Consider the following 27,879-nt stretch of genomic DNA (forward strand, 5'->3'; position numbering starts at 1 on the left):
ACATATTGAAAACCTTTATATAGGGACTACTGTATTGATAAGAGATGCTGTTCTAAACATTATTATTACTTTTAATATAATTTTTAAATACATTTGATGCTGGTTCCATTTATGTGTGTTCAAACAGTAAATTTGACTGCAACTTTGTCGGTCCCCCCCAAAAAAATTGCTCTTGAGAAATATTTCTGTTTATTGTGCACCCCCCCCCCCAAAAAAAAAAACAAATGGAAATGGAATTTCTGCCCTCGCCTTGTGTCTGTCTTATTCTCATGAACGCCATATCTCAAGAACGTCTTTAGGGAATTTCTTCAAATTTGGCACACACGTCCACTTGGTCTCAATAATGAACTAATTAGAATGTGGCGGTTGAAGGTCACTGTGACCACACAGAGCATGTTTTTAGCCATAAAACAAGAATTTGTGTGCTATTTAGGACAAAATTTCACACAAATGTCTGACTGGATATAGTGATGAAATTTTATATCCAAAGGTCAAAGGTTAACGTCATATCTCAGGAACAGAAGGGGAGACATTTGCTCAGATACTGAATTGGTGACTCTAATCTTGAAACTGTGCTGACTGTATAGATCTTCTGTGTGTGAAGCATCCATATTTTCACTGACTGTAATTTGACCAGGTTGCAGAGGCATACAACTGTGAGGCGGTAATTCTAGTGTACATTTATTTTTTGTTTGTAATTCAGTTCAATTATGTTTAAAGTTTAAGCAAAACCACTGTTAAAATAATTTCTGCCAAAATCAAGCTGCCTTAAAGTCATGAAATGCCATTAATATAAATATTACAATCTAAAAACCTCTAAAACGTTTTGCTCAGTATTAAGAGCACAGAAAAGACCTTCTGTTTTTAGCTGCTCCATCTGTAGCTTTGGCTTTGAAAAAAACAAAACTAAAAAACGTGGACAATAACAGCCTCTGCTTCATGAAATCAATTGTACTTCTGTAAATCTTCATTAATTCCTCACGTTGCGATCATATTCTGAGTCCTGACAAATGACTGACCTTGGACTGCTAAAGACTGAATAATCTGCCCACGTGGGCCATGATGATGATGATGATGATGATGATGATGATGATGACAATGAGCCGCCACTCGCCATTATTTTTTCTACCTGGCCCGGAATTCCACACCAACAGAAACATGTGTCTCCAGTCTTTAATAAACGATGCATCTCTTCTGATGACAATGCGAGACATGATAGAGCTTGATGATATTAATCATGAGCTAATTCCTGCTGGGTTAAATTACTAATTAATTACGGGGTAAGACAGCTGTGGTACGTTAATGTTATTTCCCCCTGAAGGCTGTGTCATACTTCATTTCAGACCAGCACTTTGAGACTGAATAACTTCCATGTTCACACAGACTACCCTCGCCTGTCGGAGTAGGCGACTGCTGACCATGATTAACCCAAACATCCTCACTTTCATCGTCAGCACGCTCAGTTCCACTCTGACGCTGCAGCGATGGTGACAGTGCTCGAGAGCACTGTAGGGGTCTGTCTATAGAACAAATGATTAATTGATGAATCAAGGAAATGATCAACAATCATCAATATTATAAAGTCCTTCGCATGTCTTTATCTTTATGTTCGTACAGTTACTACTAAGAAACTTACTGTATTTAAGATATAATGGACTTCATTATACTGTGTGGTGCGTTACCAGTAGATTAAGCGCTCGACAATGTGTGTGGTAAGTATTTTGTTGTGTGTCATGCTCCGGAGATTGAGTGTGGTCATTAAGTGCATTGACAGCTACATCACTGGGTTTGTATTACACACACGCACACACACAAGCATATTTTAAAAGCCAGTGGCACACAGTGGCCTCACAGCATTTAATCTTTAAGATCTCTCCCTCTTTTTCTCTCCATTTGCCTCCTGACATTTTTTCTCTCCTTCTCCTCTGCTGCCCTTATTCCCACCAGCTCGTCCCTCTCCCCCTGTTTTTCCCCGTCTCTTTCTCCCCCCCTCGCCAGTCCTCCTCACTGCTCGGGTCACCTGTGTTGATTTACTGTCAAATCTTCCAGGATTATCGGTAATCCCACAGCAGTAAAATCTGTTTGCTGACAGCTGTGCTCCCTCTAACAGTGTTGCTGTTTCCTGCACACACACTGCCCTATATACCAGAAAAAGCCTGTCTTCCTCCCCAGAAAGGAAAAAAAAAAGAAAAAACATTAATTTTCCGCTTCAATGGATTCCAATTGACAATATTCTACTCTCCCTTTCTGTGGTATTTTGTTGTATTTGACTCTAATGTGGGGCTGCATTCTACTTTTGTTGATTACTGGGGTTGGAGCAAATTTATCGTGGTTGAATTGGTATAATATTAGGTGTATTCTCAGGGCGTCACACTCACACATACCCCCCCTGGGTCTGCACCTCATGTGCATGCTGTGTTTGAGCATTACAGGGAATGGCTGTCTAATAATTTAGCCATCGCTCCTCACGCTTGGCTCAGTCGGCAGGTGTTCAATCTAACGAAAATACAGTGATGTATTTGTGTACAATCTCCTTTTCATCTGGGATAAATTGGAGTTGAAATAGAAAATGACTGAGAAACAAATTGGGCCACACACGCCTTAGAAGATATTAGTTTCATCGATCCAGCTGTCCACGAATTGGCAATATGTAATATCACTAGACTGTGATGCCATGATATTACAGTTTGCAATGGAGTGCAATTCATTCACATGGAAATAAATATTTTCAACCATTACCACGCAAGCAAATGATCCCTTGTGGTTGCAAAATAATAAAAAGGTAAATGGAAAAGAATACCCTCTGAAATACACATGGAGGTATAATCATCTTTACACTTGCATGCATGACATTTGTTATGCACACACATTAAAGGTCTTTGCAGGTTTAAAATGACAAATCCGAATGCAAATGGACCTGGGAGATCCACTCTGAGATCCATTTGAGCCAATAATTTCTGAAAAATATATTCACCTGATTCGTTTTTGCCTGAGATATTACAGCTACTACATGTCCGAGACGAGGGAAACCTGAGACCCAGACTATTTCATGAACCAGACAAACCCTGTAATTCAAATTGCTACTAAAATGCTAAAAGATGGTTTGATTTAAAAAGGGTGATGAATCCAAAGCCGAATAGGGAATGGGGCTGAGTGTCTATTCTGAGCTGCACGTTTACCTCTTTTTCTCGTCCGCAAAGGTTGAAAAATATTCAACTTAGGTAAAACGCTGCTCGTCACTGTCACTTTTTACCCATCCGTCCAATCAGTGGAGGAGGGGCGGGACAAATACCACAAAGACTAACTGTCACATTGCAAACAACAACAACAATGGAGGGGAAATTAATACTGAACTCACACACCCTGGCGGTTCTGTCCTCTCTCCCTTTGTGCTTCAGCCTTCCTTTCATTTAGAGAAAGTACTCTACTTTGTGCCAACACTTTTACTACTACAGATATTCTGTATCATAGCAACCAGCTGCAACCAAAGCCTCAGCCCCTTATTGCTCCTTGTTGCCCTAACAAGTATTTAATTTGTTTTAAAACTGTCATCTTTGTCATTTGAAAAGCAACAATATACATAATATTATCCTAATAATAAAACTTATTTACAAAGCACTGAAATCAGGATAAATTAGGTAATTTGCAAGAACAACAAAAATAATAGCAGTAATACCACATATCATGCTGTGGAGCCACCCTTAATCACTGCAGGGGGAATTCCATCACTGTGACAGCCCTAGTGGTTGCTGTTGTGATGTTCACAGTAGTTAAAAGTTGCTCAAATTATACATAGACCTACAAATATAACAATAAACTTTGTCAGTATGGACATGCTACATGTGGTTAGATCGGTTAGAGTCTCCACAGTTCAGTGGAGCTTTGGAGCACCAAAGTATCATTCATTCAGATATACAGGCATGATAAACAACAGAGACAGAAAAAAGTGGTGACTCCCTGTCTTTGAAGCAGCTATAAAATCCAAATAATGTGTTCATCACTTGATTATTTATATTCCCTTAGTCTGTAGGGGTTCACCGATCAAAATAACCAAAAGGGTTTTCCTAGAATTATTCATAGTTGTCAGTTTTGTTGGGCTTACTAGCCAGATTTCCACCACTCTGCATAAAACTTGCTGGTGCATGGGTCTTCTCGGATCCACTTGGGTATGACGCATCTTGATTAACAGAGCCAGGACCTGCAGTTATAACCCAACCCCGTATGGATCCCAGATCTAGTCTTGGGTCCTAAGGTCCAGGTCGATTTGTTAAAATACATACATATATGAGAAGTCTCAAACCCATTTATTTTTTCCCCAGGTGGTGTACAAGAACAACGACATCCGTCTGGAGCTGTCCCGCCTCGCCCGCATCGTTGACCCCAAGATGAAACTCCAGGGCGATGTGGTCTTCAAGTGCGAAAACGTCCCCACCCTCGACCCCATCAACTTCGAGACGCCCGACTCCTATCTGGCCTTGCCGAAGTGGAACACCAAACGCGTGGGCTCCATCTCCTTCGACTTTCGCACCTCCGAACCCAACGGGTTGATACTCTTCACCCACGGGAAGCCCCAGGACCGACGGGACGCAAAGGGCCAGAAGAACAACAAGGTGGACTTCTTTGCGGTGGAGCTGCTGGATGGAGGGCTGTACCTGCTGCTGGACATGGGCTCTGGCACCATCAAGGTGAAGGCTACACAGGCAAAGGTTAATGATGGCGCCTGGCACCATGTGGACATCCAGAGGGACGGTCGCTCAGGTGAGGACTGAGGGGAAAGGTTTTGTACATTTACCTACTCACAGTCGTACAGTTTACCTATAGTTGAATAAGAGACATGACTTCTGTTTAACACCACTGTCACAGGTTGGTGAAGTGTGATCAGCATGGTTTGGTGAGAAGGCACTGGGGTCTTGTTATCTAACTGTTTTTATCTCTCTCCATCTTTCACACACAAACATATAATAGTTTCAATCAGGAAACTGAACTCAATTAAAAATCTGTTGCTTTTGGCTGTACTGTAAATGAATTTATAGGCAGAGCTCACAAGGCAGCTAACTAACAGCTAGAGCAGAGAAAAGTCACACCAAGAGAAACACAGGTACACTCCTGAGCAATATGTCTCTAAATACTGATTGAAAAATGAGTGGTATCTCTTGCTGTATCACTGTGGTGACTTCATTAAATCACGTCAGTCATTGTTTCAAGTTGGAAACCTACATTTTAGGGAGAAAAAATCCACAATTGTTTTCACTGTAACAATTAGGTAAAGTCAAAGGGTTAATACGTTTCTTGGTCTTCAACCAGAACCCTATTTTCCCATGTTTTTATGTCTAAGTGACTTATGAGAGCTACAGTTTTTGAAATTGGTATAGAGTGAGACCATTGCAGCTGCAAAACAGGCTGCAATGTAATTATTTAGGGGCGTGTTCCCACTATTGCTTTACGTGTGATTTTGTCACTGACAGGCTCAGATAATTATTTTAAGTGTCTGACAACATTATGGAAAGGATCCCTACAGCAAACAGCCTCTTTCTAAAACACACTTCAGTCAAAGTCAGCAGAAACACAGTGGCCTTCATGTATCAGTCTAACATACAAACCAGCGCAGGTTCAAGCCCGGAAATCATCTAACGTGCATGTTATTCGTGAAATGTTCTTATCTCGCTGATCACAGCACGATCAGGTGTTGATAAATATGGCAGCTGAAAACAGTCACCATTTACATATCCCGCCCCGATATATTCTCCATTTCAAGACCTCACCTGTAGAGTTTATAACATGGAGAAATGTAAAATGGCCAAGAAGAGAAACTTCTGTGAGCTAAAAATGGAAACACTGACGTCACAGGTCCAATTTAACCAGCTGGTTTTATTTGGCAGCCTGAAATGGGCATCAAAGGAATTCGGAAAAAAACATTAGTTACTGAGACACAAAAACATGGGGCAATAGAGGAAATCGCCTTGTTGGGGTAGATAACCAGCAGAGTTTAGCTATATCTCACATTTTTCACGTCACTATATCACCATTTAGACTAATCAGAATCAGAATCAGAATCAGAAATACTTTATTGATCCCCGAGGGGAAATTGTTTATGTTACAGGTGCTCCTTGCAAGAGAGGAAAGATACATGAAAATATAAGAAATTTAAACAATAGTATTAACAAATATAGAGTTAAATAAACAGGAATTATTAACAAACATAAACTTAAATAAATATATATATATACATATTGTAAACTGAACAAGATTATTTACACAAACAAAATATATACAGTACAATCTGATGTTTGTAAAGTCTATCAACACAATGATTGAACAATCGTTACTATTTCTGTGTGCACGTTTTGTAATTAATAACATGGTTATCATAGATTAGCTGGGCTAACCGTTAGCTGTTAGCTGTTAGCCGTTATCGGTATCTGTAATAACTCTAACTCAATAAACAGTCCGTGAAAAAAATATTTTTTCCAGCGGATATCTTAGTTACAACATGATTGAGCTAGCAAAGCAGTTTTGTGTTGCTATGTGTGGTATTTATTCAGTTTTGGGAAATCACAATGTCTAGAAAGCATCAGTGGCTGCAGCTGACATGGACAGCTAACAGCAGCAGCAAAGCTAACATCAAGATGTCATCTGTTAAAAGCCTCCCGTTGTCAGATACAACATGAAACTACTCCAGTTAGCTCAATCATGTTGTAACTAAGATATCCGCTGGAAAAAAAAAAATTCACGGACCGTTTATTGAGTTACTGAGTTATTACAGACACTGCTAATGGCTAACGGTTACCAACGGTTAGCCCAGCTAATCTACGATAATCATGTTATTAATTATAAAACGTGCACACAGAAATAGTAATGTTTGTTCAATCATTGTGTTTATAGACTTTACAAACATCAGATTAGTCTAAACGGTGATATAGTGACGTGAAAAATGTGAGATATAGCCAAACTCTGCTGGTTTTCTACCTGAAGTATTTGTAAACAACACGGCGATTCCCTCTATAGGGTCCAGGTTGAAAAATACCAACGTTACCCTTAAAGTCTCTAGAATGGCAAAAAGACAATAACAAATGCTCGTCCTCATGCTCGTCACTACTCAACGACAAAGTGCTGTTTTCAAAAGGCTAACAGTGTTGAAGAGTCATCACACCCAAATGTAAAAGCTGCAGATTTGAGAGGCTGTAAGCAATCAATTATTCTGTTTTTTAGCTTTTTACTTAACCTGTTGGCAAAATGTATAGAAACCTAACTCGTTCTAATAACCACATTCCTACATAAAACCTACCTCTGCATGGAACCGCACACTACTTATCTACCAAAATGTACAGATGCAGGCGTTTTAAAAGCACGAGGAAGTTATAAATTTCAGTTTAAAACTCCTTGCGCCCGAGTGCCGCAATTTGTCCAAAAATTTGTACTTGTACTTAGTGCCATAATTCAGTCAAATCTGAACACAAGACATGATACACATATTTTGAGATTGTACCTAATAACTGCAGAATTTGCCTGAGAATCATCACATTTTTGCGTTTTCTTGCAGTTACCTGTTATTAATGTAAAATTTATGTTAACCTAATTTTGACAAATATTTTGAAACGGTCTTAAAAAGCATTAAATTGAAGTGTCTGATACCTGTAGACACCCTGTGTCAGCATTTAGCCAAAAACACCAGTGTGCAGCCTCATAGATCCTCTAGCACTGCTGTAGACTGTTACTTGATAATTTTATGTATTTCTAAATGACTAATTCTTCCAATGTATTGTAATTGGCTAAATAATGAATTATTATGAAAAACCCAAGAGCATTTCTTTGTACTCAAAGTACAAAAATGATGGTGAAAATTTGGAGAAAATGTTTGCCATCATTACCTCGCAGTCGCGCTTTTCACTAATTTACAAAACCATTTTCCTGCAGAAAAGCACTCTGAAGTTTTAAAAAATATGATTCAACTGGTTTTGATGCACTCAAATGGGATGGGAATTTGAATATAGAAAAACCCTCTCTGGAATAATTATGACACTGCAGACTCGTTGTAGCTGTCACGTTGTAACTGCACCAGCTGTAAGAATTAAAGTTGTAATCATGTTACTGCTTATTTCAGCTTTTCTCCTGCATCCACAGGGCGATGTAGACTCCCTCAATATATTCATTTCAGCGATGATTTATTGCCAGGATAAAGTCATACTTTTCTCCAGATAGCTAGTGACTCTATTTCCCTCCTCTTCCTCCCATCTGTATGTCCTCTGACCTCAAAACATGGCCAAATACACAGAAGGTATTAGGAGAAGATCATATTAGAGAGAAGGGTTAGAAACTTGTGTTGCCTTGAGCACCAAACCCAACACAATCTCTGCATTAGGTGGGATCCTCCAGAGAACTAGGGTGTGTTAGTCGGCGCTACAGCCTGTGTTATATATCAGGTTAGAGCAGCCAATTTAGCCGTGTGTCAGAGCTCGCTGCTTTGATTAATCACCGGCACAGCCCCCAGTGCGATAGCAGAGCAGAAAGTAGGATTTTCACAGGGAAAAAGAGGAATGAGACAGATATATGGATACCAGGCTGAGGGATGGTTAAGAACAGGCATAATCACACTTGTGGCTTGAGTGAAATGTTAATAGGAGTTGCAAGTGAATTAAATTTCTTGTCCAGAGATCTCCAGCCAGAATCTCTCCGTCTGGCTGCAAGGTGAACGTAACACAAGGAAAATGTTATTGCACCTTTTTCAGGCGGGTTACATTTGGGGTTTGTGTACGAGTGATCATTTCATCTCCTCTCTGCGTTTACTTGGTGCAGGATATTGTTCATGGAAAGGATTTAGTTAAACCTTCATTTTGTTCTGTCTTTAATTAATTATCTATATTTAAAATCCTAATCTGAAATTATTAGGCCGCATTAATTACAGGTGTACATGCATGTGTAATTGAGGTCTGGCTTACTATTTCTTTTTTTTTTGGTTCATTAAAAGGTAGCTTCACTGTATTTCAACCTGGACACAATTATCCTGTGTTATTGTGTCTAAGTGACTAATGGGAGCCACAATTTTTTAAAGTGGGTTAGTATTGAGCGAAACGAAACAAGCTGTAATCGCTTGGGGCATGTTTGCACCATCAACTTATGTTTACTTAAAGTACTTTTTTCTTCACTGACAGGCTCAGATTATTGTTCTAAGTATATGGTAAGATGGAAAGGATCCCTACAGAGATAGACCTTTCAGTTAAAAGGTAGGGTCTTTTTTGTTCAACCAGAAAACAGCCCCAAACCAGACTCCATTTAAATAAACAGTGATTTTAGTGTGTATAGAGGTGGCATGTTTTTACATTGAACTGGATGAATTAAGGGTTAATTTCAACCAAACCAGAGCTGGTGATTGTTGGAACAGCAGAAAGACGAAGCGGGACAGGTTTTGTGAGTTTTATTTTCTCTCTGTCACCTTTGAATGGAATGTATTTACCAATGATAAAATTTCACTTTATTTAAATGGAGTCTGGTGGATTCTGCGATGGCAATTTCGGGGCTGTTTCTGGGTAATCAAAAAGGTCTAACTCTGTAGGGATCCTTTCCATAATGTTGTCGGACACCTGCAATAACAATCTGAGCCTGTCAGTGGCAAAAACAAACAGTTATAGTGGATGTAAACTGCCGATGCCACGTGCACGTGTGTTGACATTAGAGCCTGTTTGCTGCAGCCCTCTTGCTCAGTTGTTCCCATTAATCACTTGGACATAAAAACATGGGAAAATCCATATGGACAAACACAGAAGTTGTTTTTTAAGTAATCATGATTTGAATTATTGTGGCTTCCAAATTAGTTCAAAAATAGCCACCCACAAACATAACAGGAGATATGAGTCAGCCTTTGGTTTAATCACTGTTTATCACTGTTTGATGATCCAGGTGCTTGGGTTGGTTTTAGAGTTGACTGATTTGCAGGATGTAAATAAACAGGCCTTTCCAAAAACAAAGTTCAAATCCACGCTCCACACTCACTTCAGCACACCTGCCTTTAATTAAAGGTTCCAGATATGCCAGGTCAGGTGGTGCATTAGAGTGACTCAAGAAATAATAGGAAACTAGAACTTGCCAGAAATGGCTCCAACATGAATTATAGACGTGCCTTCCTATTGTCAGTTACTTTGGACTTTTTTTATTTGGATTACAGTTTTTAACTTTAAATATTTCTAAAAAAAATTCCATGTGGCTCTCGGTGGAGAAAGAAAATGATTAACCAACACATTTTAAATAATACATGATATATATACGAGACAAACTGCACAGTGCAGCAGTGTTGAGAGAGTCTAGCTGAGTTGTCGGCAGATTTTGTCGTGTTGTAATTGTATCTGTTTGGAATATAGATGACAGAGTTGTCACAACATCTTGGCCTGACAAATGTGGTTGTGGACTTTTATTAATTGTACTCTATTCTGTTGATAATGCATGTGCACCCTAAAAGTAAATGTGTGTCTTTGTTTTTAACATTACAAACCTTGTTAAATCAGATCTGTTTAATGCATTTGAACTATGTGATCCCTGCATGGTTGTACATTCAATTGTGGTTCAGTGGATGAAGAAAAATATACAAAATTGCCTCCTGGAACACACCCTGTGAAATGTATTATTATTATTATTATTTACTGAGAGGTCTAGGGGCTCTTTGTGCTATTAGATCACACACAGTGACATTGTGCCAGTGGAGTGGTTATTTTGTTGAATGCAAGCTTATTTTTCCCTGACTGATTTTTCCTTTCCTGCCCCCTATTCTGTAATTCCATGACTCTAACATAGTTCCCCTGAAGAGGGTGTTACTAAGTCGGTGATCAGTGCAATTTTGGCTGCCAAACATAAGTTTCCACCTCCACCTCCTCAGTCCACATCTAAGCTGAGACGCAGGCGTGCGGTGCTATTTTTATCTGCCTCCTTTACAACTGTGTTGCTCGTGCTCACCGGCGCCTCCAATTTCAAAGTGCTCCTGGTTGCAAACTTACCAAAAATCGAAGTAATTTTCACCTCTGTGTGGCTTTGATGAACAAAAAAGAAGCTGTCAGTCTCACATTCAGTTTGAAAATGTCATTTTTGTAGTCGTGCCGCATATTGTAAATTGAGGGCAATAAATGTCACTTGTTTTCAGGAGTTTAGCAAGTGCTGCTTTGTGGCAGCGAGCAAAATATGGCAGATTGCTTAAATAGTAGAACATGACGCTTGATTTAAAAAAAGTCAACAAAGCAAGTGATATTATCTCACTCCCTCTGCAGAGTTTTTATAAAGCATATAGGAGCAGATTACGTGACATGTTGACATGTACATTTTTGCAGTGTGGGCCAGTATTTAATAATGGATTTTTCTCCCTCCAGGCATCATCTCGGTAAACAGCCGCCGGACCCCTTTCACAGCCAGCGGGGAAAATGAGATCTTGGATCTGGAGGGGGACCTTTATCTGGGTGGCCTGCCTGACAGCCGGGTGGGCCTGGTGCTCCCCACTGAGCTCTGGACCGCTATGCTCAACTACGGCTATGTTGGCTGCGTCCGGGATCTGTTCATCGACGGTCGCAGCAAGGACATCCGGCAGATAGCTCAGTCCCAGAATGTGACCGGTATCAAGTCCTCGTGCAGCAAGGTGACGGGGAAACAGTGCGACAGCAGCCCCTGCAAGAACAACGGAGTATGTAAGGAAGGATGGAACCGCTTCATCTGTGACTGTACAGGAACTGGCTTCTGGGATAGTACCTGTGAGAGAGGTGAGACTTCTTTTTAATCTCTCTATGTGCTGAATGTGATTTATCTCTCTGAGTGATCATTTTAAAATCTTACTGGGTTTGTCAGCGGGCTCATTGATTTTTTAGTAAAGGTCTTTTTAAAGAGGGTGCAGCAGCTGTCCTCCTTTTACGTGCTAAGAAATCTATTTAATTGTGTGCTTGTGGGAAAGTGTTTTACTTTCTAACAACATGTTTGTTTAGGTTACAAAATGCTGACAATAAAGTAATTTTAGGAAGTTGAGTATCTTTTCTGGTATCCTAAAGACGGTTGTAAAGTGGCAGTGATTGTCTGCTAACAATAGCTTTCTTCAGGCAAAGTGGACAGCGCTCTGTTTTAGCAGACAGGCAGGAGTGTGACTTGGGACACTTCCCTCACAATATTTATGGAAGCTTTGCTGAAAGATTTAATAGGATTTCACTTTTCTGCCAAGTGGCTTTGGAAAAGCGAAGCCTTTTTTTTCTGCTGGGGTAGGTTCTGCAGTGAAATTGAACTTCCTTTCTGCTGGTGAATTGGACTCTCCTTGTCTGGATTTTAAGAGCTTGGACACATTAAGCTTTTATGAGACGGCGGAGATAGGGACACTGCGAGCTGTTGGAGAGTATGTTATCGGACTATTGTTCAGATTGTCCTTCACTTTTTCACTATTTTACAGAGATTTTCAGGGTTCAGTAGAGAGCTTTAAGTACTTTCCTAAGAACTTGAGGTGTGTAAAGAAACGTGCTTGTAGGAGGAATAATGAGTGTCTGGAGAGTAGGTTGTTACGACCAGCAGGAAGTGTGACTGTCGGAGGCCGGCAGGATGATAACGTATTGTTAATGATTAAAGATAGTCAAAGAAGAATGGGGATCCACATGTGCCTTACTTTGAGAGAGGTCTGTGTTATAGGCTATTGCATTGAAAAGACTGAAACATGTGCCTCCTCTGTCATTAAGGTAGCTTGAAGGGGTAGTTTGGATCTGTATGAAGCACTTTTCTATAGTCAGTGTTTCACCGACAGTAGAAGGTGGTCAACACACCCTCAGTTTAGAGAAGCGGGCAGGGGTACCAACACAGAAGCTTAGTAACATACAGCAACAAAACATATTTTAGCCACCCAAAAAAACAGTATTGAACACCTGCCCTGTTTGGTTCGGTTCAGTTGAACTCAAGTTAGTTTGCCCCCTCAGTGCGGTTCATTTGGGCAGGTGTGAACACAGCAATCACACTCAGGTGTGCACCAAAACAACCAGACCGAGACCCTCTTGAAGAGGTGGTCTCAGTCCAGTTACAAACGAACTCTGGTGCAGTTCGTTTGTGGTGAGAAGGTGTTCCGACCTGGATGTGAAGCAACTGCAGTCACATGACACATTGTTTGGGTTAAACATGAGCATGTTACAGTCCTGGAGGATTATTAATGTGCACCTCCTCCTGTACTGCCTTAATATGCACATTCAGCACATCCAATGCATCAAAACATTGTTTTCTAGTTGGAGCCGCATTTGCCTCGTTTTCAAACTGTATGGTTTGACTAAAATGAACAATGACAGCAATATAGTCCACGATGAGCAGCGCTAAAATCAACCTGCGTAGTTGTCCCTCCATTGTGACATTAGAAAGTGTCACATTTATCTTGCAAGTGTACTCTTCTTCAACGTTTGCTTTACTTCCTGGATTTTTCTGACCAATCAAGAGCAGCTTTCTCACACAAGGCATTTTTACCTGGTGTGTTTGTAAATGCTGCCGTGAGAACACGAACCAACTCTAGGCAATTATACAACTTTGGAACAGCATGAGTCCCTGATTCAGACCAAAGCAAGACAACTCTAGGTCTGAAAGCAGCCTGAGTGTACGCTATATTTAGAATATTTTCACCACTTTACCTTGCCATCAGACAGTAGTTTCCAATGGGAAATTGGAGCCTGTATATCGCTCTCTCTTCAGAGCCAGACTTTATCGAGAAAAACAGTAATGTAACATCACTGAACACAAGAGCTGCTGGTCTGCTACCTTTGCTTGGGGCAGTAACTCTCTCCCAACCTAGAGGGAGCAATCCACCATTTTACTGGCAGAGAACCATGACCTCAGACTTGGAATAATAACATTAATTAATAATTAATAACATTAATAGTATTACTTAGCAAAAACACACAAGTTTTATTTCAGTTTTAACTCTTAATTTTATGGATTTCTGTGGACTGTGACACAGATACGGGAAATGAATCTAAAGCAAAAGGCAACATCCAAGGCTGAACAATGAAACCAACACGGAAGTGCCAAAAACGGCAGTTCTTTGAACGACTGCTTGAGTAAAGTGCTGCTGTAAAGTTGGGCATTTTAACATGCTTGAGGCTGGCTCCAGAAGCCACTCACTCCCCATAGATCCCCTGTGGGGAGTGAGTGGCTTCTGGAGCCAGCCTCAAGCATGTTAAAATGCCCAACTTTACAGCAGAAATGCACATGTTTACAGCCTGGTACAGAAAACGGTTTTGGTCTCTATAGCTAATTTTAACTTTCCTGACAACTGTACATTTTTATGATTTTTATATACCTCATCCATTTACATTTTATTGCGGCTTAAAGTTACGCATTATTAAGGGCAGGCTGCTTTGCATGAAGACTGTCTGCTAGTAGTGTCCTCTGCTTCTTAGTCAGATCCACCCCTCACTCCTCCTCAGCTCCAGCCTCTCGCCCAATATGGTCACTTCTGGCCCCATAACAAAAAAAATGGCGACTGCAAAACAGGAGTCCACAAACCAATAGATGATGTCCCGGTGGCTACGTCCATTGTTTTTGCAGTCTGTGATCCACAGGGAGCGTGTTGACCACCATCTTCTGTAAATAATGCATTAACTGGGGATAAATACCTTATATTGTACAACCCCACTTCCAAAGATCTGACATCTGTCTGTAAATAATTCAACTCATGTAGAATATATACAATGTTGAGAACATGTCCTGTCCTGTCTTGTTGAGATGGAGCTAAACTTCCAGTGGGATCCGAGTTAAGAAGCTGGGCCTGTCTGATTGAGTTAACCTAGTCTCAGCTGGACTGTTGCTATCTATTTTAATAGCACTCCCATGATGTTGCATCAGCACAAAAGGGGAATAAGGCAGCAGTGTGCTGCCTAGGAAACACTCCAACCCAGCCTCTGAGTCTCTCTGACCTTCTACCCACAAGAAGAAAACACAAAGTCACATGTCCCTAATGCTCCACACACTCTCATTCTTCTTCTTCTTCCTCTGTCCTGTTTCTCTGCCTCCCACACATCGCTCTCTAAGCAGATGTGTCTCTGCATTCAGTGAATGCTGTTGCCAGTGGGTGATAACCCACGGGACCGCAGGCCTGCCCTCCAGTTCTGGAGCTGTAGAACAAAGCTTCGGCGTGTTCAGCAGTTGATTTTTACTTTACACAGTGAGACTCGAGGTGTGGTAAAATGTGCTGATGTTTCTAATGGTGTCATGACTGAATACATGCCTCTGCATTTTAGTTTCTACTTTCCAATACCAGCTATTGTTTGGAGGGATGTTGCTACAGTTTGAGGTGCTGTTGGAAATTGTTCCAACACAGTGTAGTCAATAATTAGAAAATTAGTCTCCAACCATTTTATTAATCTGTTACTCGTGTGCTATGCAGTAGTAGTAAAAGAAGTCCTTAGATCATTTGATTAAGAAAAAGTACCAACACATTGACATTAAAATAATCCACGCCAGGTAAAATCCTTCATTTAAAATCCTACATAAATAAAGGTACAAAAGTATGACCAGTAAATTTGACTAAAAATATCAAAATTAAAGTAGTGTAAGCAGCAGTCAACTGTTGTAGCTGGTTGGGATGGAGCTTCTCTTTAATACTTTATATACAGTTAGGTGGTGTAGTCCTGTGGTTCTCAATCTAGGGGGTGCAACCCTCCGAAATGTCAAAAAATAAATACTCCAGTAAAGAACAAGTACCTCAAAATTGTAGTTTTGGATGGGTATTTATCATTAGATCCTTCCATTTTATAGATAAAAGCATTGATAGAGAGGTAAATTAATGTGTTAATCATTAGGGGTGTCACAGCTCTCAAAATACGTCATTTCTACTTTAAGGTCCAACTCTATCTCCTTGAAATTTCATTTGTATGTTACTAAACTGCTTTCCTAAATACATTCTTGTGGCAACGCAATTGCTGCCTGGATTATGTTCAGAGACAACGTGTCTTACGCGTAACGAAACACTAAATTTTTATACCAGCTTCAGGAGGAAGGTGGTTAGGGAAGATGGCAGGTATACAAAGTGCAAGACCCTGACACCAGAACTTTGGGTTTGCATCCAGACTCTTGTCTTACGTTTAGGCATCAAATGCTCTTTCGTTACGGTAAGGTAAACATAATATACAATATTAAAAAAAAATAAGGTTATAAATATTATGATGCTGTACAAGTGGATACTGTATTGCTAGATTAGGTATTTTACTGGAAAACAACTGAAATTTGTATCAGTAAACATTTTGCTGATTTCTGAAACGCATTGGTAGTGAACATTTTATTGGCAACTGAAATACTTTTTCTGTGAATATTTTGCTGATGCGTTAAGTATCAACATTTTTGTGACTTACTGGTTACGTTAATCAGCAACATTTCCTCACGATATTGATAAAAACATTGACTTTGTTTGGCATTACATTTTCCTCAAAACATATTTGCTGTATGCTGTATAAATGTTATTTCTAGGGGACAGGGTTGTAAGGTCACAGTGTTATTAAACTGTTGTTCTAAACTAGGGCTGCCACAATTAGTCGACTAATCGATGACTAATCGATTATTAAAATAAGCGGTGACTATTTTAGTAGTCGACTAATCGGTTTGAGTCATTTTTCATAGAAAAGTACTGTAAAAGTACCCCAAAATACTCTTAGTGCAGCTTCTTATGTTCAGATATTTGCAGCTTTACACACTCTCCCATGACGGTGAACTAAAACCCTTTGGCGTGAGTATGAAACAAGACATTAGATGACATAATTTTGGGGTTTGGGCGAGACAGACCGACATTTTTCAACATTTTAACGCATTTTTTGATGAAATGATTAGTCGACTAATCAAAGAAATAATCGACAGATTAGTCGACAATGAAAATAATCGTTAGTGGCAGCCCTATTCTAAATTTTTCTTCAGTGCTGGCAGCTATGCGATTGTTAAACTGTCCAGTCTTGACTCGTAGATCAGTTCAGATCAGTTTCATGCCTTGACAAATGTCATTTACATTTTCAAATTCTTTAAAAATATACAAGGTATCAAATGTGATACAACCATCATTTTTCTTGAGTGTAGCAGGAGCATTTCCCAATTCTATTGTTTTTCTGTAATTCACAACTCCAGTAGTCAGTGGTGTGCACAGACTTTTTGAAGGGCAGGGACGAAAAAGAAAAAAAGGGCACTTTAGTGCGTTTTGGCTCCCAAGAGGGCACTTGAGCGCGCATTTTGGCTCCCAGGAGGGTACTTTAGCGTGTGTTTTGGCTCCCAGGGGGGCACTTTAGCACGTTTTGGCTCCCAAGAGGGCACTTTAGTGCACGTTTTTCAACAATTGGGCCACAAGGGGGGGGCGATCGCCCTGTGCACACCACTGCCAGTAGTACCCTTGAGTGTCTGGAAAAGTGCAGCTGCAGACTATCGGTAAGCTACACCGTGTCGTCTTTGTATTTTCCTTTTTTTTTCTCCTTTGGATGCAAGCAAGTAGGGGTGGAAGAAAATTGCTGATCCTGCTTTTAAATTCAGTGATCAAAATTAAAAAGGATTTTTTATCTAGATTCGAGATCATGACAACTGTATTTATCAATGATGACAACTGTAGCCCAAACGTGAGCAATGACTTACAGCTTTAAGGTTTCTCAGAGCATCCTCTGTCTTATTTTCTTATTGGTAACAGTGTGGACAGAGCAGCCTCGGTGTTCCTTCCCCCTTCTCTTCCTCTAGCCCTTCCCCGGGGATCAGTAATCTCTCCTGTGTGTTCGGATCTTCTCTGTGGTCGGGCCTGAACAGCCTGAACCACCTCAGCTAGAGCTTCTGTCAGTGCAGAGGCACAGCAGCTCGATACCGGAGCCCTCTCACTTTGCTGAACTGCTCTCTTTCTCATGTTGAGCGGGGCCGGCCACCCTGTAGAGGGATCTCATCTCCGTCTGCTTGTGTCAGCGATATATTTCTTTTTTTCGGTCACTACCCAAAGCGTGCGACCACAGGTAAAGGGTCGGGAAGAAGACTGAGCAGTAAATTGAGAGATTTGATTTGGAGGGCCCTCTTCTCCGCGGTGAAAACAGCCCTCAGTAACATCCTCTCTCTGCTGCGATAAAAAGCCTACTTTATTTCAGCAGTCACTTTCAAGAGCTGACCTGAGCTGAGCTGCCCACCTTTTTCCTGCCCTCATGCTGACTATTTGACCTTCAGCTCATCTGCACACGGGAGGTCACGGGCTTATTAAACCAGGGCAACAACGTCATCTGCAAATAGCAAAAGGTCTGGATGTTTGCAAACTAAATTTACAAATTAGTCTGATTTCATTAGCGTCTACATTCTCTCATGTTAGAGTTCAGGGTAGAATATTGAAATAATTCTCATCTGTTACTAAAACGGTCGCATTTATGATGAAGAAATCACTTTGATTTGAAATGTTGGGTTTGAAACAACATGGTATTTTCTCCTTTTTTTTTGAATTGAATGTGTAACACTTTGGAACAAAATGAATTGTATTAGTCTTGCCGGTGGAATAGTTTATTCTCCCTCTCCTCTGTGCTTTAAAGCAGCCCCCAGCTCCCTAGTGACAATATCAAACAACCACTGAGATGTATTCACACATGGCGCCTGCTATTGATCTCAAGTGCGCTATATGGTACAACAGAGGATTGTGATTGTATGATGAGACGAGGGGTGAAGTGATAGAGATCAGAGCTCTCCCCGGGAGCGTAACAAAGGTTATGCATTTACATTACAATGATTGGCCTTTGCTGGTGACTTTATGCCAGGATGTAAATAAGCTCTTTTGTCTGTCTTTGTTCAGAGCAGTTTGTAGAGATCAGCCTGCAGTTTTTTTTTGAGTGATATGATTTAATTCAAATGGATTTCCTTGGGATGCATTTCAACTATAAACTCCTCATGTCAGTGATTTCTCCTGTCAGCAAAACCATAGTTATCTCTATATACCAAATCCACCCGCATCATGTACATACAATGAAATGGCGCTGAGCAAATGCTGCCTCAGTTGGTTAGTTTTTAGCCTCCTACAAAAAAAAGATCCACCTAAACAAACTATATTAGTTAAAGCGTACACTATATTTAGAGTATTTTCACCGCTTTACCTTTTCACTATACCGCCCTTTCTGACAGGGAACTGAAGCTGTTATCTGAAAGCCACCAGACTCCAGTGACAGAAGCAGTCACTGTAAAGTACAGGGGTTTCTGGTTTACCGCTTGTAAGGTAAAGCAGTGAAAATATTCCAAATACAGCCCACACTAAAAACCGATATTCTAGGGCTGGGCAACTGATCAACAATTAATCGAAATTCAGAACCTCTAACCGACATTATCTTTTTTCTTTCTGTTAATATCTTTCCCACTATGTGTGTTCATGTAGTGTACCACTGCATGTGTAGTCACGTGACTCCGCCCCGTCCAGTCCGCGACCTGGAAGCAACATGGAGGAGAACTCAAACACCGAACCAACTGAGCAACCCGAGCAGCTCGTACCAAAGAGAAATGGGTCCATGTCATTGGTCTGACAGCCCATTGGTCCAACATCCCATTAGTCTGACGGTCCGCGGTGCTGAACGGCTCCCGGCAGGTGTATTTCTACCTTGATGGTGAACAACGGGACTTCGGAACAATGGGTTTAATATGGTCGGGCCAATGGGCAGTTCCCAGAGAAATGCCGTGTCCGTTGCTTGGACACATTTTGGCTTTCGTGAAAATGACACAGAACAGAAAGAAATCAAATGTAAACACTGCAGAAAAAATGTTTCAGCGACCAAAAGTAACACCACCAATTAGCTTTAGCACTTGGAGCACAATCAAGTTACCGGATATGAACAGTGCATGGCTTAAAAAAAGAAAGACTGACAAGCACCCAGCAACAAGTGCCTCCACAAAGCAGCTCTCAATAACACAAGCATTTACAAAGGCTACACAATCAACCATAAACAGTTCATCTGTGTGTTTCCCTCAATTATTTTAAAATCACAAGATAAGATATGCACTCTTTCATTAGAAAAAATATCCCAGCTTTAATAGTTGAGCAAATTTACAGTACAAACCTTGTCAGTCCACGATATTGGATTTTTTGCTGATATCTGAAATGCCTTATTTGACCAATAACCAATACTGATATCAATATATCCACTTTTCTTCCCACCTAATTTTAGTGATCATCAATTCTCTTCTGTAGTGAAATTAACATAATACATGCATACTCTGATTGTGACGGCCCACCAGCAGATGCAGACGTGACATTTCAGTGTATGTAATATTATGTGCAAAATAAGAAAAAGCCTGTTGGTCAATTCTGATTCATGTTAAAGCTCTGTTCATTTTAAAATCAATATCCGCTGATACCCATGATGTGCCGATATTATTGTGCATCCCTAGTAAATATAGACAGGGGGACAACCTTTCCAACATGGTTGGTACCAACGGACACCTCAAGTCCTCTAGTTTAATATGACACCTGCGCCGTCACTGGCTTTAAAACTGAGCCCACTGCAGCAGGTTTTATTTGCTGTTTATTTCTTCATATTTATTTGTCACCATCAGCGTCACCTGTCAAACCTGGCGCTTCTTCATATTTTTTTGCCGAACATTTGCCTCACTGCTCCTTTCATTTTCTTGTTCTCTCTGTACCCTGACTTTGATTTTAGGAGCCACAGATTTTCGGTGAGGCATTCTGACTGCAGTTCACCTCATATGTTTACATTAGCTGTGCTTGTATGTTCTGGGCAGAGATGCGTTTATGACCCCCGCTGTCAGATGGACCGTACCATTTCACAATACCTGCGAGGGGAGGGAGTATCAGATGGCACTTTGAAATGTGTTTTAATGATAATAATAAATGTATCTATAATGTAAGTATATATAACTTGTACTGTCAGGGATATAACTTAGTAAGTAATTTTTGCACTTGATCCAATTAACCATAGACCTTTTCATGCCCCCCCTCTTGGCCTTTGGTCGGGTTCAGCTGTACCATTTGACCCCCCTGATAGCAGGCCTGGTTAAGATGTTAAGTAGAAATCATGCAGTGTGGCTTTAGTTAACTGTGAGCTCCTCAGACCTAATTTTGTTCCCAACTAAACAATTTTGGCATCATGTTCAATCCTTAATAGCTTTCTAATAACTCAACCCAGAAATGGTCACTGACATCACACTCACAGATCAGCATATTAATATTAGTCCTATTTTATTTTAGTAAATAATAAAGTAAGATTTAACTGCCAATGCCCTTTTAAGGCTTTTGTGTGTGTGTGTGTGTGTGTGTGTGTGTGTGTATGTGATGATGTTGCCTTCACTGGTTTACTCAGCACATATACTGTATGTTGCTGTGTGGAGTTTTGTTTTTCTACATCACCAACAGTCGAAGAAAAAAAAAAATCCTGCTCGTGTACCATTGTTGATTTTCATAACAGGCCTCATGGAAGTGGTTTCAGCGCATTTTGCACTAATGATATTTTTGGAATCCAAATAATGGAATCATCAGAAATGAAAGTCTCAGGATGATTTCATCATATTTGTATTGAATGGAGCACATTGCGCTGTGTAATTTCCTCTTTCCCACTGGGAGCTAAGAAAGCTGGAGATTTTCTCGCTCTGTTTACCACAACGAAAATACAACCTGACAGATATTTTAGACTGTTTGAGGAGATCAAAGATCGTACCAGGCGACAACTAACAGACAACAGCTCTCCTGTCTTCTCTGTTTTCTACCTGCTATCTGTGCCAGGTTTAGTATACAGATGATTTCTGTCTCTTATCTCTTATGTGTCTCTGGTTTTTTCCTTTACTCTGTGTCTCTTTCTCAGTTGCTGTCTTGAAATCTCACCCTTACTTTCTCTTACTCTGCATCTCTGCTTATCCCTCTCCTCCTCCAACTCTCCTTCTAACACACACACATACACATACTCCCTCTCTTTGGCATGTCTTCTTTAACCTAGCCCATGAGACACGACAGCACCTGTGATCAGAGGTCTGCCGTGGTATCACACAAACAGATGTAGTGTCAGCATGGGAGCCAGCCACTGTGTGTGTGTCTTGTGGAAGTACACATTCTGAATATGATGTATAAAAAGCTATGAATATCATCAGTCGCTGTTTTTGTACGACCATATGCTTCTGTGTCTGCACTCTGTATATGTTTGCATCCATCCACTTGATTGAGAACGCTTCTTTTTTTTTTATTTAATTAAATCACCGCCAGCGCTTGAGTTTGTGTGTGTGTTCTTCCTCGCCAGGCTGTGCCAATGCCCCATGCAGGTGTATGATACTGGGGCCCTGGCCCTGATAGACCCCTCTCGTCTGGGTTGTGACCGAGAGCGTAGCCCTGCCAAAAAACTCGTCTGCTTGTGATCTGAATTCAAATAGGGCAGCTTGGCTCGGTGCAGCCCCAACAGGCACACACAGCGAGGAGAAGGGAGATGCTTAAAATACAACACCGAGCTCATGTATTAACATGGTTTGAGGGAACATTTTTGCCCTTACACACTTTTTGCCCTTCAAATGATGAGGCTTGTGGAAATTGATATGTAATATCTTTATTTTTGTAGCCTCTTTTTATTGTTCTTCTGCTGCACCAGCTTTAATCATTTGCTAAAGTGTGAAAAGGTTATTTCCGTAACTTAGCACTCCATCTGCGTGGGATATGTCTAATTGGCTTGAATCAGCCACACAGGTTCAGCTCGGTGTAGTACTTTAAAAAGTGATGCTGGGAAATGATTTTTTTCTCAAATAGCCTGCAGTCAGATCCACAGAAAGCAAAGAGAAAGGAAATCATTACCCTCCTGTAATGATAATGTTTCAAGATGCTTTGTCCTCTCTCTCGTCTTTGGGAAGGCAGCTCCAGGCTTTATTCCTTTTTGATTGTTACATTCCATTACATGAAAAGGTTTCCCAAATGTTATTCCCCATAAGGAAAACTCAAAGTGCAGCTGATTATTCAGGTCGTATTTGAGTCTAACTTGCAAGAGGTGACATTAATTCAAGACTACAGGGGGGTACTGTACATTTGATGTCGTCCGCTGACTCCGCCAAGAGATGAAATTCATGCGCGCAGCCTCGGCTGGGCGAGACAGGCGTCCATTCAAACAGCCAGTCAGCCGAGCTTTGTGTTTGTAAACCGAGTGTGGGGCCATTTGCGTGGGTGTGGGAGGGGAGCTTTTCGGGGGCCTGGGTGTTGCTGACAGTTGTGTGTTGCAGAGTGCTGTGCAGCTGATAAAGTAGCTCAGTTAATCAGGTAAATAGGCCTGTAATGAAGTGTGTTTGTCTGACGGTGTGCCAGCCCAGCGCCAGGCGATCCCACTGAGACTCTCCTCTTTCTGTTTTTCTGCTGCATCTACAAACACACACACATACACAGCCAGACTCAGATACACAGTCAGGACCACACACCAATCCACTGGGGACAGATTGGATTGTGTCTAATGCATATTGCATTTTCCCTGACAAGATGCCACCGCCCAAATACAGTAAGTGCCTGTGTTTTCCCTACTGTCACTGGAGAGGAGTAGTGATGGCTCAGGGCCCGAGCTGATGGCTGGAAATGTGTCCACCGCAGATCAGTGGCGACATCACTCATTACGGCGCCGGCTTCGTCTTTCTTAATGTTTTACTGGAGGCGATGCTCTGCTTTGACTGCAACTCATCCACACGTTTTATTCATTCAATTTAAAGTCATATTTATTTATATGGTTGATTGATTGGGATTCTGAGATGGCTCCTCGTGTTAGCATTTAAACGCTTTTTTCTTTTTCCACACATCATTACATTTCTGCCCAAACTCATACACGTCTTAATCGCATCAATCACGTCGGTTCTTGCAAAGGTAGAAACACCAGAACACACACACGGCATGCAATTACCTGCTCATTTTGCTCGATGTTCATTCGTGGTGGCAGTGAAATAATAGGTTGCCACGTGGCTTTTACAGTTTAATCACAGGTAGTAATGCCAGAATAGAGATTACATGACATTGATGCTTGCCACCTTTCTACATGGGATCTTGTAACCGATAATATCATTCTCCTTTAGCTTCATGTTGTGTTTGAGAGGTGAAGAACAGCAGAAAATGCTTTATTTTGCAGATGATTTACTAATTATCTCTTATTGCTGATGTAGTGTTGCAGTTTCAAATAGAGATCATAACATGGACGCAGGTACTTTTGTGTTGCTAACCCATAAAGTCTACCAATACCAGAGCATTTAAAGCACCTTACTGTTTCAATAAGAGGTTACCAGTAGTCTGTCATATCCTGCAATCTCTCATTCGCATGCAGAGTCTATGATTGACTCTTAATCCAAGAGCCACAATGATTATGCTTTGTGTTGTGCACAATGATTAGTCTATTAGTCTATGGTTAGGAAGTGTGGAGGCATTATGGGGATAAGGGCAGAGATATGTGGAATATTTCATTTAAAATCTATGGGATCTCCGCACCCACCTTGATAACCTATTAATAATTTTTAAAAAATCATTCCCAAAGCCATTTGTATGCAAAAAGTCAGTTCCAGTAGTGTTGTACTGGCGTAATTTGGATGGAGGGAGGTGGGTTTGATCTCCCTGAAAGTCTCCCTTAATCCTTGAGTCCTGTAATAGGCCTTGCATAGCTGCGAGGCTTCCTTTGTACAAATAATTTCTTAAGGTCAGGTACCAATTACCATATGATTTTGATTCCACATGTCAAACCAGACTCGTAGACGGTTGCTGTGTTTTGTACACGGATCTTATTCAGCACCTTGCAGTTCTGGACACATACTGGTATCATATTTTCTCCATAATTAATTTAAAACTGCAGCATTTTGAAAAGACTCCTTAAAACGTCGAGCTGAAATAAACAAAAACAAGAAATCTAGCCTCAATCCTTACACTGTCATTACTTAGGATATAGTGTCGCTGTCTAAACGGCGTGCTGTTATTTAAAAAGGAAGGCTTTGTTTGCATATTTCACTGAGATCCTGCTTTATATTTTGTAGTGGTTTATTTTCTCATGTACATACACATACTTACATGTTGTGTTCACATGAATACATGCAGTCATAATATGAATAATATGAATTCAGTATACATTGAATTATCTGAGAGTTGCATTGTAATTGTGATTTCATCATACAGTGTATAAAGCTGTTCACCATCGTCCACCATTTCAAACTATAAATCTGTACTGGTCTTACTGCTTCTTTAATCTCACCCCAGGTTTAGTGGGTTTGTTCTTATGTGTTAGTTCTGCTACATGTAGTCGTAATCTATAAGTGTAGTTGTCTTAAAATTTCCAACATAATCATGATGTCACATGTGTTAATTGCACGTGAAAGGTATGTTTGAACCACTAAGGTTTAAACTTATTATAGAATTAAAGTATGTATGTAAGTTAGGGTCAATCTGATTTCCAACATATTTTATCAAAGATGTTTATGTATCATAAATAATGCTTGCTGTAACTTTAGCTTAACTGTGATAAATCTTCTAAACTCAAGGTCCACTCCTCTAGCTAGTTATTTACCTTTGGGCTATTTTCCTACTCTATGTGATAACACCTGAGTTGGTGTCACCTGCTGAAGAAGGCTGTGGTGTACGGCCAAAAACTTCTTGTATCTTGTAGCGAGGTGAATGACGCTGCGTTTAAGACTTTCGTCACAGTGAATATGTCCTCAAGTTCAAAGATGAACCTCCGCACTCTCACTCAATTATCATAGTTCCTGAAAGCTCAACCATGCTGTAATCACATTATCTCATTTGTGGTAGGGATGGGACATATATCTTTATCGATATCATGACATGAGACTAGATAACTTAGATTTTGAATATTGTAATATCGTGTTGGGTTTTTCCTGGTAACCCACTTTTTCATTATATCTACATTACTGATGATTATTGCGATATCGGATTTTCCTCTATATCGCCCAGCCCTTATTTGTGGTTAAGAAATTTGTTACAGCATTGGATGTGTAACTAGCACACAATGTCTACTCAAGGTTTTCAATATATCTTAAATATTCAGTCAGAGTCAGTGACAGATTAAAATCAAATGGACAAAAGTTATGTATCAGAATCTGAGATATATGGGTCAAGCTCTGATATTTCCCATAATTCAGCTTGAGTGTGTCTCTCATCAGACCCTCCCTGTCTAGTAAACATGACTAATATAACATATAACAAGACCTCCAGTTTGTAACGCAGCTTGTATTGTAAATTCCTAATATCCTACGTCAAGTCAACCCTGATGACATCACTATGACACCATCAGGGTTGTTGTTTTTTTGACTGTAGAAAACATCTGTAAGCCATTGGTGAGATTTTACCATCACGTATGTTTTGTTTTCTTCCCATGTTCGGTCTCTCCATCCATGTACCAGCTAGCTCAAATTATGTTTGAACAGAGTTTGATTGATATGTTTGAAAAATAAATGCCAGGCAAGTTGGAAAGGAATCATTTTTATGAGTCCTTGAAAAGTCATTAAAAAGTTTTGAAATTTTGTCCATGAAAATGTGTAGGAACCCCTCTAACTGTCTTAAAAGCAGTCATCCCCATCTAACGTATCCTCATACGACGGTTCCTTTGGTATCTTAAAAGTTAACGCCCCTACTGGTTAGGTTAGGTTCAGAAACCGAATCATGACTCAGAACTGATGACGTGATATGACATAACCTAAAGTGACTCATCTTTTGTTTCACACGGGACATGAACCTCACTCTCCTGAGTCAGAGTCCTGTGTTTGTTTGACCTGTTTACCACCTTGACAACCTCCCTACATGCACTTTGTCGCTCTTTATACTGCTTTCGTCGTGTAAGGGAGGATGGCCTGTAGTGTTTTTTTTAATAATGTGACATTTACATTTACTGGCCAAGAAATTGTGCTCTCAATACTTTATCCTTGACAACTTTGTTTTTTCTAGTTTGTTTTTATTTCGCATTTTCTGCATCTCCAGTTTGTTGAAAGAGCTTTAATTAACCCAACATGAAATGGCTGACATTAAAGAGATATCATCCATTTGGCTTTGACCTGACAACGTGCTTTAATCATGCTGAGCCAGTAGTGCTTTTACGATTGTTAAAAAGAAAAAACAGGAAGAATTATTATCAATTAGTGGATGTTTGTGGCTGCGTCTCCAAGGTCATATTTCTGTTTGGCAGGAAGAATCGATGCACGCAGTGTCTGACTGTTGCCAATTTGGTTTGAATAAAAGAACATCATTTCAAGGTTGATAACCATACAGCTGTCTGAGTACTCGCTGCACAGCCTCTCACCTTTCAGCAGTTTTTCTTTTTTTTTTTTTTTTTTCCTCAGCTTAGCTGTTGGCATTTGGAGAAAGCCATTGTCGCTGAGTGAGATAGAATAAGATGTACAACTGGAGCCTTCCAGATACTTTTCCTGCGTTATCATAAAGTAGATATCCACCCAGAGAAGGAGGGGTGGGGAAGTCTTTAGAAGCTGAGGAATCGTGATTAAGCATTCGTCGCTGCCCTTAGTTCTGTCACTTGGAGTGAAAACAGTTCTTTTTCCTCCTCCCTCTTTACCAGACTGCTGTGTTTGAAGGAAACAACCAATGTTTGTGTTTCTGTCTTCAGTTCCCTTCCTTTTTATTTTCTAAGTAAGGATGATGAGAATAACCCTTCCCTTCCTCTCCTCGCCCACTACGCTCTAACTCCCTCTCACCTTCGCCTCCCTCTTGCCCTTGTCTTTTTCCCAGCCCCACTCCTCACCGTAAACGGGTGATAAGCACCTTTTGCTGGAACATTTATCTCCGCAGACAGAGAAAATGACACTTCAAGGTCTGCCCTGACGAACAGGCCAGTGCTCACATACATACACAGGACAAAGGGTGGGGAGGGGGTGTAAAATGGAGGATGGAAAAGATGAGAAAAATATAGGGAAAAAAAGGAGAATGAGGTTGAGAAGACAAAAGGGGGCTGGGTTATAGAA

At 40.5% G+C, this 27,879-nt stretch overlaps 1 protein-coding gene across 14 annotated transcripts in view; it reads left to right on the forward strand.

The window, feature by feature from the left end:
• The window catches only part of LOC125897056 (neurexin-3b), a 566,367-nt gene that overhangs the window by 257,776 nt on the left and 280,712 nt on the right, over nt 1-27,879 (forward strand). For all 14 annotated transcript variants that reach the window (XR_007450378.1, XR_007450379.1, XM_049590088.1 and 11 more), the window contains 2 exons: nt 4,320-4,758; nt 11,349-11,732. Coding sequence is in view for 12 of the 14 variants with exons in the window: in XM_049590088.1 (XP_049446045.1) it covers nt 4,320-4,758; nt 11,349-11,732 (823 nt within the window). In the remaining 2 variants the exon portion in view is untranslated. The remainder of the gene's footprint in view (nt 1-4,319; nt 4,759-11,348; nt 11,733-27,879) is intronic.

The sequence above is a fragment of the Epinephelus fuscoguttatus genome, linkage group LG11, assembly GCF_011397635.1.
Source record: "Epinephelus fuscoguttatus linkage group LG11, E.fuscoguttatus.final_Chr_v1".
In the NCBI taxonomy this organism is placed as follows: domain Eukaryota; kingdom Metazoa; phylum Chordata; class Actinopteri; order Perciformes; family Serranidae; genus Epinephelus; species Epinephelus fuscoguttatus.